The sequence below is a fragment of the Pseudophryne corroboree genome, chromosome 5 (assembly GCF_028390025.1).
Source record: "Pseudophryne corroboree isolate aPseCor3 chromosome 5, aPseCor3.hap2, whole genome shotgun sequence".
Taxonomy (NCBI): domain Eukaryota; kingdom Metazoa; phylum Chordata; class Amphibia; order Anura; family Myobatrachidae; genus Pseudophryne; species Pseudophryne corroboree.
In genome coordinates, this window is record NC_086448.1 from 10095928 (window position 1) to 10117174 (window position 21247).

Sequence of the window (21247 nt, forward strand, 5' to 3'; positions counted from 1 at the left end):
CATCTCCCCCAATTCTCCTCACAGGACACACAGAGCTCCCACCTCCCCCAATTCTCCTCACAGGACACACAGAGCTCCCGTCTCCCCTAATTCTCCTCACAGGACACACAGAGCTCCCATCTCCCCCAATTCTCCTCACAGGACACACAGAGCTCCCATCTCCACAAATTGCTATGTAATGTTACTAATATTATGTATAATGGCACCAGAATACATTACTTTAGTCTCACCTGCTGAAAACGCCATAAACGCTGGTCTTGGACGAAATTGCCCGTTGTCATCAAGAAAGTGCCCTGGGTTGAACTCATTGGGGGTCTCCCACTGGGTGGGGTCAGATAGCACTGAGGAAATGAATGGGATCACTATCGTTCCCTACATAGAAAGGGAGAGATTCAGTGACTAAATAACGCATAGAATATAAATATAATTTAGAAGTAAGTCATTGGGGTAAAGTAGGTTAAAGGGTTTATTACGTTCAATCAAAAATATATTTTATTTATCAGGAAATGGAGATTTTCATACATAATGTGTAACAGCTGCACCTCAATGTGTCCGAGCATCAGCTGCAGATACATTTATTTATTACCTGTTACTTACATAGCCCCAGCATATTCTGTCATGCTTTACATGTGGGAACATACAGTAGTAAAACAATACACGGTAACTACAGAAAGAGGTAAGTGGCAGGGCCGGTTCTTGGCCTTGTGGCGCCCCGGGCAAAATATAGGGGCGTGGCTTCAAATGGGGGCGTGGTCACGATGCTGAAAGAAAAAAAAATAAAGAAAAAAAAAAGTATACTTACCATCCCCGTTCCTGATCCAGACCGCTGCAGACCCCTCCGCCGGCGGCGCCGCTCTTCTCTCCTCTCTTCGATCTATGGGAGAGACGTTATTACTTCTCTCCCATAGAACAGCATAGACACTAGAGGTCAATTATGACCTCTAGTGTCTGTGCCACTATGCTGTGCGGTGCGCGATGACGCCATCGCGCATCGCACAGCAAAGGTCCTCTACATGAAGGGAAACTAGACCGTAGCGTCTAGTTTCCCTTCATGGAGAGGACCTTTGCTGTTCGGTGCGCGATGACGTCATCGCGCACCGCACAACTAAGGTCCTCTCAATGAAGAGAAACTAGACGCTACGCGTCTGGTTCCTTTCAAAGCGGGGGGGCACAGCAGGGCACTGCGGGGGGCACAGTGGTGGATCTTGCCCTGGTGCGGCGCCCTCCAGATGGCACCGGCGCCCTCCGGAAGGCGGCGCCCCGGGCAAAAGTACCGCTTGCCCGTGGCAAGAACCGCCACTGGTAAGTGGGCCCTGCTTGCAAGCTTACAATCTTTGTGGATCCTACAGAGGAGGAGGGACACAATGCATACTTACCTGCTTTTGAAAAATAAGCGCTGACGTGTTCTGCTACATCTGAGAGGCGCGTCATAAACCTGACTTCCAAATGTAAATGACCCCCAAAGTGAGTAAGATCTACTTGTTTAGGAAAGGAACTAATATTTTGCAGGATTTGTTCCTGTGTTGTGTTTTACAAGAGGTTCCATATTCAGTAAGTGGCCACGAGAAATCTTACTTAAAATGCAAGTAGCCATAGGGCTCATGGGTGGTCATTCCGAGTTGTTCGCTCGCTGGCTGCTTATAGCAGCATTGCACACGCTAGGCCGCCGCCCTCTGGGAGTGTATCTTAGCTTAGCAGAATAACGAATGAAAGATTAGCAGAATTGCTACTAAATATTTTCTTGCAGTTTCTGAGTAGCTCCAGACCTACTCACAGATTGCGATCAGCTCAGTCCGTTTAGTTCCTGGTTTGACGTCACAAACACGCCCAGCGTCCGGCCAGCCACTCCGCCGTTTCTCCAGCCACTCCTGCGTTTTTACCTGGCATGCCTGCGTTTTTTAGCACACTCCTTGAAAACGGCCAGTTTCCGCCCAGGAACACCCACTTCCTGTCAATCACACTACGATAACTCGAGCGATGAAAAAACGTTGCTCGACCATGTGCAAATCTCCAAAGTTTTGTGTTAAATTACTGAACGCATGCGCACTGCGTACCATGCGCATTTTCCACCTAATCGCTCCGTTGCAAAAAACGGCAACGAGCGAACAATTCGGAATGACCACCATTGTGCCTTATACCCAATGCAGGACATTGTTCTGGTGATCCCATTTGAATGTATGTATCGCCGATTTCTTTTTATCCCAAGCATATAACAGCTATATAATGGGGATAAGGTGCAACCAGGGAGATCGCTGGAGTATTCAGGGAGTCTCCTGCAGAATGAGGGAGGATAAGCTACTATGATACAAAGCATCCTGTTATTACTACAATATATAGTCAGGGTGCCGGTTGTTGAGGGTGCAGGCAGTTCAAATCTCGGTGCCAGAATCCCAACACGTGGCCAGAACACCGGCGCTGGAATACCGGCATCAGTAGAACTGGCGATGCTGGAATCCCAACATCCGTCATCACGATCATCAGTTTGCCGGGGACTGTTAGGGTCAGGACACCTGGGGGAGGTTAGGTTTATGCACCACTGGGGAGGGTTAGGGTTAGGCTGTGGGGAAGGGAGGGTTAGGGTTAGGCTGCGGGGAAGGGAGGGTTAGGGTTAGGCTGCGTGGGTAGGTAAAGGTTAGGCTGCGTGGGGAGGGGATTAGGTTTAGGCTGCGGGGGTAGGTAAAGGTTAGGCTGCAGGGGGGGAGGGTTTTAGGGTTAGGATGGGGATTAGAATTAAGCTGCAGGGGAGTGATTAGGTTTAGGCTGCGGGGGTAGGTAAAGGTTAGGCTGCGAGGGGGAGGGTATTACGGTTAGGATGAGGATTAGAGTCAGGCTGCGGGGGGAGTGTAATAGGGTTAGGCTGTGGGGGGAGGGGATTAGGGTTAGGCTGTGGGGGGAGGGGATTAGGGTTAGGCTGTGGTGAGGGACTGTTAGGGTTAGTAGGGTAGGGGGGAGGGTAAGTATACCTATCAAATCCCTGTCAGGATTCCCTCCATCGGTAGGCCACTATCGGTCATCTGACTGCCAGCACCACGAATGCTGTCCACACATATCACACCTATTATTATAGTTTTATAAATGATAAAATCAGGGATGAGAGAACCGACAGGGACATTATAGCAAGCCAACTCATAGAGAACTCACCAGATATTATGGCAAGCCAACTCATAGAGAACCCACCAGATATTATAGCAAGCCAACTCATAGAGAACCCACCAGATATTATGGCAAGCCAACTCATAGAGAACCCACCAGATATTATGGCAAGCCATCTCATAGAGAACCCATCAGATATTATGGCAATCTGACTCATAGAGAACCCACCAGATATTATGGCAATCTGACTCATAGAGAACCCACCAGGTATTATGGCAAGCCAACTCATAGAGAACCCACCAGACATTATGGCAAGCCAACTCATAGAGAACCCACCAGATATTATGGCAAGCCAACTCATAGAGAACCCACCAGACATTATGGCAAGCCAACTCATAGAGAACCCACCAGATATTATGGCAAGCTGACCCATAGAGAACCCACCAGTTATTATGGTAAGCCAACTCATAGAGAACCCACCAGATATTATGGCAAGCCAACTCATAGAGAACCCACCAGATATTATGGCAATCTGACTCATAGAGAACCCACCATACATTATGGCAAGTCAACTCATAGAGAACCCACCAGATATTATGGCAAGCCAACTCATAGAGAACCCACCAGATATTATGGCAATCTGACTCATAGAGAACCCACCAGACATTATGGCAAGCCAACTCATAGAGAACCCACCAGATATTATGGCAAGCCAACTCATAGAGAACCCACCAGACATTATGGCAAGCCAACTAATAGAGAACCCACCAGATATTATTGCAAGCCAAGCCAACTCATTGAGAACCCACCAGATATTATGGCAATCTGACTCATAGAGAACCCACCAGATATTATGGCAAGCCAACTCATAGAGAACCCACCAGACATTATGGCAAGCCAACTCATAGAGAACCCACCAGATATTATGGCAAGCCAACTCATAGAGAACCCACCAGATATTATGGCAATCTGACTCATAGAGAACCCACCAGACATTATGGCAAGCCAACTCATAGAGAACCCACCAGATATTATTGCAAGCCAACTCAATGAGAACCCACCAGATATTATGGCAATCTGACTCATAGAGAACCCACCAGATATTATGGCAAGCCAACTCATAGAGAACCCACCAGATATTATGACAAGATGAATCATAGAGAACCCACAGGGACATTATGGCAAGCCGAATCATAGAGAACCTGCAGGGAGATTATGGCAAGCCGAATCATAGAGACCCACAGGGAGATTATGGCAAGCCGAATCATAGAGACCCACAAGGAGATTATGGGAAGCCATACATACGATGCATCTCATTACACTGGTTAACTGTCATGATCCGGGTGTCTGGTCGCCATTTTCTGCCAGTTAGGTGACTCCTGAGATTGGCTCAGCGTGCCAGGCCCGGGTCATAACTATGTTTTGGTTACATTCTCATTGTTATGTTACCTGCAGCGCCGGCTCAGCGGCCTTCTTAGTGTTTTTCACCTGGCTTGGCGTGGCGCTCTCAGACCATCACGGCCTTCGCCGTCGCACCCGTGGTCCTGCCACATGGAGACTATGTGAGGCATCCTCTGTGAACCGTGGCCGCCGCTGTCATCTCTGTGCCCGCTGTACGTATAGCGGTGGAGTCTTCTGCTGCCGCGGCCTCCGCCGCCATTGTTGTTTGGCACATGGTTCTTTTCCCCTTCAAACTCTGTCAATGGGCGCAGCCATGTTGGATAATGTCACATGTCAAGCTTCTCACCAATCCGCATCGCTGCTAGTGCCTGTGTCAAGTTGTCAGCCAATGCCTGTTCATCAGTGGGTATAAATATCCTGTCCCAGCATCCAGGAAATTGTCAGTGCTTCAATTGTCTTCCAGTGATTCCAGTCTTCAGCTTCACTAGAGACTCTCCTGTGTTATACTCTGTAGTACAGCCTGACTCCCCTGTGTCCATACTCTGCGGTGCAGTCTGCTTCTCCTGTGTTAACTCTCTACGGTGCAGCCTGCCTCTCCTGTGTCACCCTGTGTCGGCAGACTATATGCTTTGGCTAACAGTAGCTATTCTCCAGTGGAACTCTGTTCAAGTGGTTCTCAGTATCCCACAGTAAAGCTAAGTGCTATTCCTGCGATCTCTAGCATCACTCCTATATTTCTTCATCGTTCTCAAGCATCACTAAATAAATACCACAACTAATCTTTCAAGTTCTGGTCTCAAACCAGTTGAAGTCCAGAGACTCTCTTCACGTTTATTTTTCTGTTGTACCTTTGATGACTTTTATTATTTAATAAAACTCTTAAAGTCACCTCCAGTTGTCGTGGACACGCCTTCGGGCATTGGTGCTGCAGCCCCTGCGTATGTCTAGAAGTCGCATCTCACCTCCTAAGTTTAAGTACCCATCAGCCCTACAACTGGGTGTCGTACGGCATGCCGTCGCTCGGGCTCCCGGCGCCCAGCATACCGGCGCCGGGAGCCCGACTGCCGGCATACTGACAGCGTGGCGAGCGCAAAGGAGCCCCTTGCGGGCTCGCTGCACTCGCCACGCTGCGGGCATGGTTGCGCGCTACGCGCGCCACACTATTTTATTCTCCCTCCAGGGGGGTCGTGGACCCCCACGAGGGAGAATAGTTGTTGGTATGCCGAATGTCGGGATTCCAGCGCCGGTATACTGTGCGCCGGGATCCCGACATTCGGCATACAGAAGGCCACCCCTACAACTGAGGCTTCCCACTCCCAACATCAGCCCTCAGTTGTGACATTAACACATTTTTTCTTACTTTTTGTCACAAGAGTGAATATAGTTGAATCTGGGTTCCAATGTTTAGGTCGACAGTGTCTGGGTCCACAGTCAATAGGTCAATCCCATATGTTCGACATGCATTAAGTCACTAGAGTCAAAATGTTGACATGGTGAAAAGATCAACAAGAGAATGGTCGACACACAAATGGTCATACGTTTTGGGGGTTATTTACATGTTTTTTCAATGTTTGCTTGATTTACTATACACATTGGCAAGACTGGGAATTGTCTCCTGAGGAGAGCGCAGCGGTAGCAGAGCGAGCCACTTTGCCCAAATCATGGCGAGCAGAGCGAGCCTGTGAGGAAAAACATTTCCACTAATTGTGCTTAGATATGGTTACACATACACAAAATTTACCCCACCCCCCAAAAAAAACACAACATCTTGTGTCAACCTTTTTGTATCAACCATTACCATGTCAACCTTTTGACCCTGTTGACCTTATCCACTGTCTACCTTCTACCTTTTGACCTTATGACCCTGTCCACCAGATGGTTGTCGACTTTATGAGGTCAACCTAATGACTCTAGACAGTATAGATCTTCTATACTAAACCTGTTGAATCCAATAGTATTTTTTGTGGTGAATTCAAGCATTAGGCGGAATGTAATATTGTCCGCGTTTGCCGGAGGTGTGGTATGCCGGCCGAACTCGGACATTTTTTGTATAGCGCGAGTCACTTACAAGGCATGGTTGTGCCCCAATTAAAGTTTGCAATATTACATTTATTAACCATAAATACTGTCACAAACTTGGTTTAATTTTCTTATGATTGTCCTGAGACTTACCCCTGCCACCTGTCCTGCAGGTCAGGATATCCTGCTTTGCCAAGTTCCTTGTCTGAGAAGCTGCAACACCTCCATTTCATCATGAGACTATGGGACTAATTCAGACCCTGTCGCAAATTTTTGCAAATCTGTGCATGCATGTACGCCTGTATGTGCATGTACTAGGGCAGGGTTGGACTGACCCACAGGGGTATAGAGGAAATCACCGGTGGGCCCTACTTCCTGGGGGCCCACCCTCTCCTCTAGAGATGAGCGGGTTCGGTTTCTCTGAATCCGAACCCGCCAGAACTTCATGTTTTTTTTCACGGGTCCGAGCGACTCGGATCTTCCCGCCTTGCTCGGTTAACCCGAGCGCGCCCGAACGTCATCATGACGCTGTCGGATTCTCGCGAGGCTCGGATTCTATCGCGAGACTCGGATTCTATATAAGGAGCCGCGCGTCGCCGCCATTTTCACACGTGCATTGAGATTGATAGGGAGAGGACGTGGCTGGCGTCCTCTCCGTTTAGAATTAGAATAGATTAGAGAGACACTTGATTTACTAATTTTGGGGAGCATTAGGAGTACTCAGTAGTGTACAGTGCAGAGTTTTGCTGATAGTGACCAGTGACCACCACTTTTATTTATAATCCGTTCTCTGCCTGAAAAAAGCGATACACAGCACACAGTGACTCAGTCACATACCATATCTGTGTGCACTGCTCAGGCTCAGGCCAGTGTGCTGCATCATCTATATATATTATATATCTGTCTGACTGCTCAGCTCACACAGCTTATAATTGTGGGGGAGACTGGGGAGCACTACTGCAGTGCCAGTTATAGGTTATAGCAGGAGCCAGGAGTACATAATATTATATTAAAATTAAACAGTGCACACTTTTGCTGCAGGAGTGCCACTGCCAGTGTGACTAGTGACCAGTGACCTGACCACCAGTATATAATATTAGTAGTATACTATCTCTTTATCAACCAGTCTATATTAGCAGCAGACACAGTACAGTGCGGTAGTTCACGGCTGTGGCTACCTCTGTGTCGGCACTCGGCAGCCCGTCCATAATTGTATATACCAGTGACCTAACCGTGGTTTTTTTTTCTTTCTTTATACATACATACTAGTTACGAGTATACTATCTCTTTATCAACCAGTCTATATATTAGCAGCAGACACAGTACAGTGCGGTAGTTCACGGCTGTGGCTACCTCTGTGTCGGCACTCGGCAGCCCGTCCATAATTGTATATACCACCTAACCGTGGTTTTTTTTTCTTTCTTTATACATACATACTAGTTACGAGTAAACTATCTCTTTATCAACCAGTCTATATATTAGCAGCAGACACAGTACAGTGCGGTAGTTCACGGCTGTGGCTACCTCTGTGTCGGCACTCGGCAGCCCGTCCATAATTGTATATACCACCTAACCGTGGTTTTTTTTTCTTTCTTTATACATACATACTAGTTACGAGTATACTATCTCTTTATCAACCAGTCTATATATTAGCAGCAGACACAGTACAGTGCGGTAGTTCACGGCTGTGGCTACCTCTGTGTCGGCACTCGGCAGCCCGTCCATAATTGTATATACCACCTAACCGTGGTTTTTTTTTCTTTCTTTATACATACATACTAGTTACGAGTATACTATCTCTTTATCAACCAGTCTATATATTAGCAGCAGACACAGTACAGTGCGGTAGTTCACGGCTGTGGCTACCTCTGTGTCGGCACTCGGCAGCCCGTCCATAATTGTATATACCACCTAACCGTGGTTTTTTTTTCTTTCTTTATACATACATACTAGTTACGAGTATACTATCTCTTTATCAACCAGTCTATATATTAGCAGCAGACACAGTACAGTGCGGTAGTTCACGGCTGTGGCTACCTCTGTGTCGGCACTCGGCAGCCCGTCCATAATTGTATATACCACCTAACCGTGGTTTTTTTTCTTTCTTTATACATACATACTAGTTACGAGTATACTATCTCTTTATCAACCAGTCTATATATTAGCAGCAGACACAGTACAGTGCGGTAGTTCACGGCTGTGGCTACCTCTGTGTCGGCACTCGGCAGCCCGTCCATAATTGTATACTAGTATCCAATCCATCCATCTCCATTGTTTACCTGAGGTGCCTTTTAGTTGTGCCTATTAAAATATGGAGAACAAAAATGTTGAGGTTCCAAAATTAGGGAAAGATCAAGATCCACTTCCACCTCGTGCTGAAGCTGCTGCCACTAGTCATGGCCGAGACGATGAAATGCCAGCAACGTCGTCTGCCAAGGCCGATGCCCAATGGCATAGTACAGAGCATGTCAAAACCAAAACACCAAATATCAGTAAAAAAATGACTCCAAAACCTAAAATAAAATTGTCGGAGGAGAAGCGTAAACTTGCCAATATGCCATTTACCACACGGAGTGGCAAGGAACGGCTGAGGCCCTGGCCTATGTTCATGGCTAGTGGTTCAGCTTCACATGAGGATGGAAGCACTCAGCCTCTCGCTAGAAAAATGAAAAGACTCAAGCTGGCAAAAGCAGCACAGCAAAGAACTGTGCATTCTTCGAAATCCCAAATCCACAAGGAGAGTCCAATTGTGTCGGTTGCGATGCCTGACCTTCCCAACACTGGACGTGAAGAGCATGCGCCTTCCACCATTTGCACGCCCCCTGCAAGTGCTGGAAGGAGCACCCGCAGTCCAGTTCCTGATAGTCAGATTGAAGATGTCAGTGTTGAAGTACACCAGGATGAGGATATGGGTGTTGCTGGCACTGGGGAGGAAATTGACCAGGAGGATTCTGATGGTGAGGTGGTTTGTTTAAGTCAGGCACCCGGGGAGACACCTGTTGTCCGTGGGAGGAATATGGCCGTTGACATGCCAGGTGAAAATACCAAAAAAATCAGCTCTTCGGTGTGGAGGTATTTCACCAGAAATGCGGACAACAGGTGTCAAGCCGTGTGTTCCCTTTGTCAAGCTGTAATAAGTAGGGGTAAGGACGTTAACCACCTCGGAACATCCTCCCTTATACGTCACCAGCAGCGCATTCATAATAAGTCAGTGACAAGTTCAAAAACTTTGGGTGACAGCGGAAGCAGTCCACTGACCAGTAAATCCCTTCCTCTTGTAACCAAGCTCACGCAAACCACCCCACCAACTCCCTCAGTGTCAATTTCCTCCTTCCCCAGGAATGCCAATAGTCCTGCAGGCCATGTCACTGGCAATTCTGACGAGTCCTCTCCTGCCTGGGATTCCTCCGATGCATCCTTGCGTGTAACGCCTACTGCTGCTGGCGCTGCTGTTGTTGCCGCTGGGAGTCGATGGTCATCCCAGAGGGGAAGTCGTAAGCCCACTTGTACTACTTCCAGTAAGCAATTGACTGTTCAACAGTCCTTTGCGAGGAAGATGAAATATCACAGCAGTCATCCTACTGCAAAGCGGATAACTGAGGCCTTGGCATCCTGGGTGGTGAGAAACGTGGTTCCGGTATCCATCATTACTGCAGAGCCAACTAGAGACTTGTTGGAGGTACTGTGTCCCCGGTACCAAATACCATCTAAGTTCCATTTCTCTAGGCAGGCGATACCGAAAATGTACACAGACCTCAGAAAAAGAGTCACCAGTGTCCTAAAAAATGCAGCTGTACCCAATGTCCACTTAACCACGGACATGTGGACAAGTGGAGCAGGGCAGGGTCAGGACTATATGACTGTGATAGCCCACTGGGTAGATGTATGGACTCCCGCCGCAAGAACAGCAGCGGCAGCACCAGTAGCAGCATCTCGCAAACGCCAACTCTTTCCTAGGCAGGCTACGCTTTGTATCACCGCTTTCCAGAATACGCACACAGCTGAAAACCTCTTACGGCAACTGAGGAAGATCATCGCGGAATGGCTTACCCCAATTGGACTCTCCTGTGGATTTGTGGCATCGGACAACGCCAGCAATATTGTGTGTGCATTAAATCTGGGCCAATTCCAGCACGTCCCATGTTTTGCACATACCTTGAATTTGGTGGTGCAGAATTTTTTAAAAAACGACAGGGGCGTGCAAGAGATGCTGTCTGTGGCCAGAAGAATTGCGGGACACTTTCGGCGTACAGGCACCACGTACAGAAAACTGGAGCACCACCAAAAACTACTGAACCTGCCCTGCCATCATCTGAAGCAAGAAGTGGTAACGAGGTGGAATTCAACCCTCTATATGCTTCAGAGGTTGGAGGAGCAGCAAAAGGCCATTCAAGCCTATACAATTGAGCACGATATAGTAGGTGGAATGCACCTGTCTCAAGTGCAGTGGAGAATGATTTCAACGTTGTGCAAGGTTCTGATGCCCTTTGAACTTGCCACACGTGAAGTCAGTTCAGACACTGCCAGCCTGAGTCAGGTCATTCCCCTCATCAGGCTTTTGCAGAAGAAGCTGGAGGCATTGAAGGAGGAGCTAACACGGAGCGATTCCGCTAGGCATGTGGGACTTGTGGATGCAGCCCTTAATTCGCTTAACAAGGATTCACGGGTGGTCAATCTGTTGAAATCAGAGCACTACATTTTGGCCACCGTGCTCGATCCTAGATTTAAAGCCTACCTTGGATCTCTCTTTCCGGCAGACACAGGTCTGCTGGGGTTGAAAGACCTGCTGGTGACAAAATTGTCAAGTCAAGCGGAACGCGACCTGTCAACATCTCCTCCTTCACATTCTCCCGCAACTGGGGGTGCGAGGAAAAGGCTCAGAATTCCGAGCCCACCCGCTGGCGGTGATGCAGGGCAGTCTTGAGCGACTGCTGATGCTGACATCTGGTCCGGACTGAAGGACCTGACAACGATTACGGACATGTCGTCTACTGTCACTGCATATGATTCTCTCAACATTGATAGAATGGTGGAGGATTATATGAGTGACCGCATCCAAGTAGGCACGTCACACAGTCCGTACTTATACTGGCAGGAAAAAGAGGCAATTTGGAGGCCCTTGCACAAACTGGCTTTATTCTACCTAAGTTGCCCTCCCACAAGTGTGTACTCCGAAAGAGTGTTTAGTGCCGCCGCTCACCTTGTCAGCAATCGGCGTACGAGGTTACATCCAGAAAATGTGGAGAAGATGATGTTCATTAAAATGAATTATAATCAATTCCTCCGCGGAGACATTGACCAGCAGCAATTGCCTCCACAAAGTACACAGGGAGCTGAGATGGTGGATTCCAGTGGGGACGAATTGATAATCTGTGAGGAGGGGGATGTACACGGTGATATATCGGAGGGTGAAGATGAGGTGGACATCTTGCCTCTGTAGAGCCAGTTTGTGCAAGGAGAGATTAATTGCTTCTTTTTTGGGGGGGGTCCAAACCAACCCGTCATATCAGTCACAGTCGTGTGGCAGACCCTGTCACTGAAATGATGGGTTGGTTAAAGTGTGCATGTCCTGTTTTGTTTATACAACATAAGGGTGGGTGGGAGGGCCCAAGGACAATTCCATCTTGCACCTCTTTTTTCTTTTCTTTTTCTTTGCATCATGTGCTGATTGGGGAGGGTTTTTAGGAAGGGACATCCTGCGTGACACTGCAGTGCCACTCCTAGATGGGCCCGGTGTTTGTGTCGGCCACTAGGGTCGCTAATCTTACTCACACAGTCAGCTACCTCATTGCGCCTCTTTTTTTCTTTGCGTCATGTGCTGTTTGGGGAGGGTTTTTTGGAAGGGACATCCTGCGTGACACTGCAGTGCCACTCCTAGATGGGCCCGGTGTTTGTGTCGGCCACTAGGGTCGCTAATCTTACTCACACAGTCAGCTACCTCATTGCGCCTCTTTTTTTCTTTGCGTCATGTGCTGTTTGGGGAGGGTTTTTTGGAAGGGACATCCTGCGTGACACTGCAGTGCCACTCCTAGATGGGCCCGGTGTTTGTGTCGGCCACTAGGGTCGCTAATCTTACTCACACAGTCAGCTACCTCATTGCGCCTCTTTTTTTCTTTGCGTCATGTGCTGTTTGGGGAGGGTTTTTTGGAAGGGACATCCTGCGTGACACTGCAGTGCCACTCCTAGATGTGCCCGGTGTTTGTGTCGGCCACTAGGGTCGCTAATCTTACTCACACAGCTACCTCATTGCGCCTCTTTTTTTCTTTGCGTCATGTGCTGTTTGGGGAGGGTTTTTTGGAAGGGCCATCCTGCGTGACACTGCAGTGCCACTCCTAGATGGGCCCGGTGTTTGTGTCGGCCACTAGGGTCGCTAATCTTACTCACACAGCTACCTCATTGCGCCTCTTTTTTTCTTTGCGTCATGTGCTGTTTGGGGAGGGTTTTTTGGAAGGGACATCCTGCGTGACACTGCAGTGCCACTCCTAGATGGGCCCGGTGTTTGTGTCGGCCACTAGGGTCGCTAATCTTACTCACACAGTCAGCTACCTCATTGCGCCTCTTTTTTTCTTTGCGTCATGTGCTGTTTGGGGAGGGTTTTTTGGAAGGGCCATCCTGCGTGACACTGCAGTGCCACTCCTAGATGGGCCCGGTGTTTGTGTCGGCCACTAGGGTCGCTAATCTTACTCACACAGCTACCTCATTGCGCCTCTTTTTTTCTTTGCGTCATGTGCTGTTTGGGGAGGGTTTTTTGGAAGGGCCATCCTGCGTGACACTGCAGTGCCACTCCTAGATGGGCCCGGTGTTTGTGTCGGCCACTAGGGTCGCTAATCTTACTCACACAGCTACCTCATTGCGCCTCTTTTTTTCTTTGCGTCATGTGCTGTTTGGGGAGGGTTTTTTGGAAGGGACATCCTGCGTGACACTGCAGTGCCACTCCTAGATGGGCCCGGTGTTTGTGTCGGCCACTAGGGTCGCTTATCTTACTCACACAGCGACCTCGGTGCAAATTTTAGGACTAAAAATAATATTGTGAGGTGTGAGGTATTCAGAATAGACTGAAAATGAGTGTAAATTATGGTTTTTGAGGTTAATAATACTTTGGGATCAAAATGACCCCCAAATTCTATGATTTAAGCTGTTTTTTAGTGTTTTTGGAAAAAAACACCCGAATCCAAAACACACCCGAATCCGACAAAAAAAATTCGGTGAGGTTTTGCCAAAACGCGTTCGAACCCAAAACACGGCCGCGGAACCGAACCCAAAACCAAAACACAAAACCCGAAAAATTTCAGGCGCTCATCTCTACTCTCCTCTAGGGATCAGGTTCCAGACTGTGCTGTTACTAATCTAGTACATTATCATGCATGCACTACAGTATTTACTGTATATATTTATCTAGGGGACCAACACTTGCAAAATGGTTAGGTAAACCAATATGGTGGCTGGGCACACCCACTCTAGAGACTGGCCACACCCCTAAACATGGGCCCCTACCACTTCATTTTCCCGGTGGGCCCTACTTGCCACAGTCAGACACTGTACAAGGGCCTAAACTGTGTTCTCTAAATCCTGGAGGGGGGGGGGGGGGGGACAGAGAATCAATGCCTTACTTTGTGGGCCTTGATGTTCCATTTAAGGGGCGTGGTCTGGACAATGGAGGCGTGTCCGGACCATTGCTGGGGTGGGTCGCAGCGGCTGCGTGACATCACACACAGCCGTGGTGACCCTTAACATGGCGGGTAGCCGTCTGCTTTCGCAGATTGGCTGCGTAGGTAAAGGGCTACTCGAAACATGTGAAAGTATGGGCGCCGTGGATCAGGCACGCGGGGGTAACTTGCCGTGTACTGGGCGTCCTCCCCATGTCTAAGTTGGTGCAGATGTACTGTACGTTTGGATTACCCCCTATGTTACTAGCTGCTGAATCTCCTTCAAGGCTGATTAATCTCCTGAGAGTTCTTCTGTGAGTGTTTGCAGATTTCTAATTGCTGTTATCAGCAGAGGTGGATTTACACCTCATGGGGCCCTAAGCAACATACCGATTTAGGGCCCTCCTCCCTCAAACAATCCATATAACTATATTATCATTCATGATTTATGGCCTTTAGATTATTTGTTGTTTTTCCTCCTCATATTCTATTACAGTATATTACTTCCCCCCTCACTGATTGCACCGTGTCCCCTCACCTGTAACTTCCATCATTACATAGCTCAGTTATTGCATGTTAGATCAGTGCTCCCCTCACTGACTGTAGCAAGTCCCCATACCCCATTATTACACCCTCACTCACTGGCTGCATTTTATATGAGTGATCGAGCCTCACAACACTGCAGGACTGGAGACACAGGCGTGTGCTGGAGCCACAGCTGTCCAATCACTGACAGCCTGCCGGGCAGGGGTTAAAGTGAGCCAGAACGGGCCGGACCTGCGTTCTGTCAGTTCCACTTGGAGACGGAACGCATTTTGCCTCCTCCGGCTCACCTCACCCGATGTGTCCCGGCGTCACACAGGGAGATGCTGAGATTGTGCTGTCAGCAGCGCCCGGCTCTCCCTGTATAGTGGAAGCTGCGGCAGGAGCTCAGTACTGAGCTCTGGCTCCCGGCTCTGTCAGCACGCGCTATGAGAGAGACATCATGACACACCATGCCAGCCTCAGCATATACTCACCCCTCTATCCAATATACACTAACAACCTGGGACATGATCAACAGATGCTTTTCTCTCACACCTTACCCCTCTCCTCTAATATCTCTCTGGAGACTTCCCTAATTCCCCCCAGGGTTCTCTGATACATGGGCTGCCCCCTGGCTATCAGCCGGAATCACCAGTTCTGTGCACATTGTTGGGCAATCAGCTCCATCTACTTTTGCAGATTTTCAAGAACGCTACAATCTCCCCGCTGCACCTCACTACCCATACTGCACATCCACCACTTAGTCCACACTCAACGTAAATCCAGAACCTTTCACCATCCCTCACTTTTTGAACATCAATGTCTGTACCTGGTCGGTTGTAGAGGTGTTATCTCTGTACTATACCATTCTATTTTGTATCCAATTCTCCCCCCCTCCCCCCCACACACACACACAACAAATCTTTTGAGACTGCCTGGGAGGGTGACCTTGGAATACGATTAAGCGACAAGGAATGGTCTCGTATCCAACACCGGATCGCTAGAGCCTCCATTAATGTCAGCATTGGGGAAACTGCCTACACAGTATACACTCATTGATACTTGACCCCCGATAGACTACATCATATATATATATACACACTCCTCAGCTCAGTGCTGGTGAGGCTGTGGCATGGTGGGCACCTTTTCCACATCTGGTGGGAATTCCCAGTGATCCCACAGTTCTGGAACATGGCTGTCACCTCCTGTTCTGTGCCTATGAACCCAGCGGTGATCCTTCTCCACATACCCCATCGTTCAGCCTCAAAATCAGAAAACAAACTGATCTTTCCTGTATCCAATGTTTCTAAGACTCTAATTATCAAATCATAGAACTCTCCAGTCTCCAATACCTCCAACTAAGAGCGTTCTAACTAATAGATTGAGGTACGTTTTCTTCATGGAATATATCACCTCCCTCCTCAACAATACTGTACCCACATACCATCAGAAAAGGAAGGAAGGATAGATCAAAGGCGATAACACAATCTTTAAAATTGGATATACATCACAAATGCTGTGGTCCCTTCTGGTAATCGGTCTATGGAAAGTCTCTCAATGTCCAGATGTTACACATGAAAAAAAGGGAGAAAATACAGTATATGGGTAGTATTGCTTAAAACACTAAAAAACTAAAAAAACACACGGTGTTTAGTGTTTTAAGCAATACTACCCATATACTGTATTTTCTCCCTTTTTTTCATGTGTAACATCTGGACATTGAGAGACTTTCCATAGACCGATTACCAGAAGGGACCACAGCATTTGTGATGTATATCCAATTTTAAAGATTGTGTTATCGCCTTTGATCTATCCTTCCTTCCTTTTCTTTTGAATATTCCCTTGATCTGTTATTTGGACAGATCTTTTGAGGATTTAGATTGGGCTGATAACTTTGCGCCAGGAATTTACACTATTTCAATTTTTATTGCCACATACCATCAGGTCTGAGATCCATGGTACGCCTGTCACCCCTCTCCATTGCCTATCACCCCCTCTCTATCCCTTTCCTCCTCCTATCACTGCCCCCTACCCTCCCCTTTTATCTTACTGGTTTCCTCTGTCTAAGGTTATATTTTGTTTTTCTCTTCTTCATGTTTCCCTTCTCTTATATTTACTTTTCTTTCTTCTTTTTATTATAATTCTGGTTTCTTGAGATGTGTTTTTTGTTTCTCCAGCCTTTCTTTTAGTAGCACTATATAATCAACGTGTTAGCACTAGAGATGTGCACTTGAAATTTTTCAGGTTTTGGTTTTGGGTTCGGTTCCGCGGCCGTGTTTTGGGTTCGACCGCGTTTTGGCAAAACCTCACCGAATTTTTTTTGTCGGATTCGGGTGTGTTTTGGATTCGGGTGTTTTTTTCAAAAAACCCTAAAAAACAGCTTAAATCATAGAATTTGGGGGTCATTTTGATCCCAAAGTATTATTAACCTCAAAAACCATAATTTCCACTAATTTTCAGTCTATTCTGAACACCTCACACCTCACAATATTATTTTTAGTCCTAAAATTTGCACCGAGGTCGCTGGATGACTAAGCTAAGCGACCCTAGTGGCCGACACAAACACCTGGCCCATCTAGGAGTGGCACTGCAGTGTCACGCAGGATGGCCCTTCCAAAAAACACTCCCCAAACAGCACATGGCGCAAAGAAAAAAAGAGGCGCAATGAGGTAGCTGTGTGAGTAAGCTAAGCGACCCTAGTGGCCGACACAAACACCTGGCCCATCTAGGAGTGGCACTGCAGTGTCACGCAGGATGGCCCTTCCAAAAAACACTCCCCAAACAGCACATGACGCAAAGAAAAAAAGAGGCACAATGAGGTAGCTGTGTGAGTAAGCTAAGCGACCCTAGTGGCCGACACAAACACCTGGCCCATCTAGGAGTGGCACTGCAGTGTCACGCAGGATGGCCCTTCCAAAAAACACTCCCCAAACAGCACATGACGCAAAGAAAAAAAGAGGCGCAATGAGGTAGCTGTGTGAGTAAGCTAAGCGACCCTAGTGGCCGACACAAACACCTGGCCCATCTAGGAGTGGCACTGCAGTGTCACGCAGGATGGCCCTTTCAAAAAACACTCCCCAAACAGCACATGACGCAAAGATAAAAAGAGGCGCAATGAGGTAGCTGTGTGAGTAAGCTAAGCGACCCTAGTGGCCGACACAAACACCTGGCCCATCTAGGAGTGGCACTGCAGTGTCACGCAGGATTGCCCTTCCAAAAAACACTCCCCAAACAGCACATGACGCAAAGAAAAAAAGAGGCGCAATGAGGTAGCTGTGTGAGTAAGATAAGCGACCCTAGTGGCCGACACAAACACCTGGCCCATCTAGGAGTGGCACTGCAGTGTCACGCAGGATGGCCCTTCAAAAAAATACTCCCCAAACAGCACATGACGCAAAGAAAAATTAAAGAAAAAAGAGGTGCAAGATGGAATTGTCCTTGGGCCCTCCCACCCACCCTTATGTTGTATAAACAGGACATGCACACTTTAACCAACCCATCATTTCAGTGACAGGGTCTGCCACACGACTGTGACTGAAATGACGGATTGGTTTGGACCCCCACCAAAAAAGAAGCAATTAATCTCTCCTTGCACAAACTGGCTCTACAAAGGCAAGATGTCCACCTCATCATCATCCTCCGATATATCACCGTGTACATCCCCCTCCTCACAGATTATCAATTCGTCCCCACTGGAATCCACCATCTCAGCTCCCTGTGTACTTTGTGGAGGCAATTGCTGCTGGTCAATGTCTCCACGGAGGAATTGATTATAATTCATTTTAATGAACATCATCTTCTCCACATTTTCTGGAAGTAACCTCGTACGCCGATTGCTGACAAGGTGAGCGGCGGCACTAAACACTCTTTCGGAGTACACACTTGTGGGAGGGCAACTTAGGTAGAATAAAGCCAGTTTGTGCAAGGGCCTCCAAATTGCCTCTTTTTCCTGCCAGTATAAGTACGGACTGTCTGACGTGCCTACTTGGATGCGGTCACTCATATAATCCTCCACCATTCTTTCAATGGGGAGAGAATCATATGCAGTGCCAGTAGACGACATGTCCGTAATCGTTGGCAGGTCCTTCAGTCCGGACCAGATGTCAGCATCAGCAGTCGCTCCAGACTGCCCTGCATCACCGCCAGCGGGTGGGCTCGGAATTCTGAGCCTTTTCCTCGCACCCCCAGTTGCGGGAGAATGTGAAGGAGGAGATGTTGGCAGGTCGCGTTCCGCTTGACTTGACAATTTTCTCACCAGCAGGTCTTTGAACCCCAGCAGACTTGTGTCTGCCGGAAAGAGAGATCCAAGGTAGGTTTTAAATCTAGGATCGAGCACGGTGGCCAAAATGTAGTGCTCTGATTTCAACAGATTGACCACCCGTGAATCCTTGTTAAGCGAATTAAGGGCTGCATCCACAAGTCCCACATGCCTAGCGGAATCGCTCTGTGTTAGCTCCTCCTTCAATGTCTCCAGCTTCTTCTGCAAAAGCCTGATGAGGGGAATGACCTGACTCAGGCTGGCAGTGTCTGAACTGACTTCACGTGTGGCAAGTTCAAAGGGCAGCAGAACCTTGCACAACGTTGAAATCATTCTCCACTGCGCTTGAGACAGGTGCATTCCACCTCCTATATCGTGCTCAATTGTATAGGCTTGAATGGCCTTTTGCTGCTCCTCCAACCTCTGAAGCATATATAGGGTTGAATTCCACCTCGTTACCACTTCTTGCTTCAGATGATGGCAGGGCAGGTTCAGGCGTTTTTGGTGGTGCTCCAGTCTTCTGTATGTGGTGCCTGTACGCCGAAAGTGTCCCGCAATTCTTCTGGCCACCGACAGCATCTCTTGCACGCCCCTGTCGTTTTTTAAAAAATTCTGCACCACCAAATTCAAGGTATGTGCAAAACATGGGACGTGCTGGAATTTGCCCATATTTAATGCACACACAATATTGCTGGCGTTGTCCGATGCCACAAATCCACAGGAGAGTCCAATTGGGGTAAGCCATTCCGCGATGATCTTCCTCAGTTGCCGTAAGAGGTTTTCAGCTGTGTGCGTATTCTGGAAAGCGGTGATACAAAGCGTAGCCTGCCTAGGAAAGAGTTGGCGTTTGCGAGATGCTGCTACTGGTGCCGCCGCTGCTGTTCTTGCGGCGGGAGTCCATACATCTACCCAGTGGGCTGTTACAGTCATATAGTCCTGACCCTGCCCTGCTCCACTTGTCCACATGTCCGTGGTTAAGTGGACATTGGGTACAACTGCATTTTTTAGGACACTGGTGAGTCTTTTTCTGACGTCCGTGTACATTCTCGGTATCGCCTGCCTAGAGAAGTGGAACCTAGATGGTATTTGGTAACGGGGGGACACTACCTCAAGAAATTGTCTAGTTCCCTGTGAACTAACGGCGGATACCGGACGCACGTCTAACACCAACATAGTTGTCAAGGCCTCAGTTATCCGCTTTGCAACAGGATGACTGCTGTGATATTTCATCTTCCTCGCAAAGGACTGTTGGACAGTCAATTGCTTGGTGGAAGTAGTAAAAGTGGGCTTACGACTTCCCCTCTGGGATGACCATCGACTCCCAGCAGCAACAACAGCAGCGCCAGCAGCAGTAGGCGTTACACGCAAGGATGCATCGGAGGAATCCCAGGCAGGAGAGGACTCGTCAGAATTGCCAGTGACATGGCCTGCAGGACTATTGGCATTCCTGGGGAAGGAGGAAATTGACACTGAGGGAGTTGGTGGGGTGGTTTGCGTGAGCTTGGTTACAAGAGGAAGGGATTTACTGGTCAGTGGACTGCTTCCGCTGTCGCCCAAAATTTTTGAACTTGTCACTGACTTATTATGAATGCGCTGCAGGTGACGTATAAGGGAGGATGTTCCGAGGTGGTAAACGTCCTTACCCCTACTTATTACAGCTTGACAAAGGCAACACACGGCTTGACAAATGTTGTCCGCATTTCTGTTAAAATACTTCCACACCGAAGAGCTGATTTTTTTGGTATTTTCACCAGGCATGTCAATGGCCATATTCCTCCCACGGACAACAGGTGTCTCCCCGGGTGCCTGACTTAAACAAACCACCTCACCATCAGAATCCTCCTTGTCAATTTCCTCCCCAGCGCCAGCAACACCCATATCCTCCTCATCCTGGTGTACTTCAACACTGACATCTTCAATCTGACTATCAGGAACTGGACTGCGGGTGCTCTTTCCAGCACTTGCAGGGGGCGTGCAAATGGTGGAAGGCGCATGCTCTTCACGTCCAGTGTTGGGAAGGTCAGGCATCGCAACCGACACAATTGGTCTCTCCTTGTGGATTTGGGATTTCAAAGAACGCACAGTTCTTTGCTGTGCTTTTGCCAGCTTGAGTCTTTTTATTTTTCTAGCGAGAGGCTGAGTGCTTCCATCCTCATGTGAAGCTGAACCACTAGCCATGAACATAGGCCAGGGCCTCAGCCGTTCCTTGCCACTCCGTGTGGTAAATGGCATATTGGCAAGTTTACGCTTCTCCTCCGACAATTTTATTTTAGATTTTTGAGTCCTTTTTTTACTGATATTTGGT

The 21247-nt window shown here is 48.1% G+C and overlaps 1 protein-coding gene across 1 annotated transcript in view; it reads right to left on the minus strand.

Annotated features, from left to right (window-relative positions):
- LOC134927084 (cytochrome P450 2C20-like) overlaps nt 1–21247 on the minus strand; it is a 178091-nt gene that overhangs the window by 7908 nt on the left and 148936 nt on the right. Inside the window, exon 9 of the mRNA XM_063921082.1 lies at nt 231–372. Within this exon, the coding sequence (XP_063777152.1) occupies nt 231–372 (142 nt within the window). The remainder of the gene's footprint in view (nt 1–230; nt 373–21247) is intronic.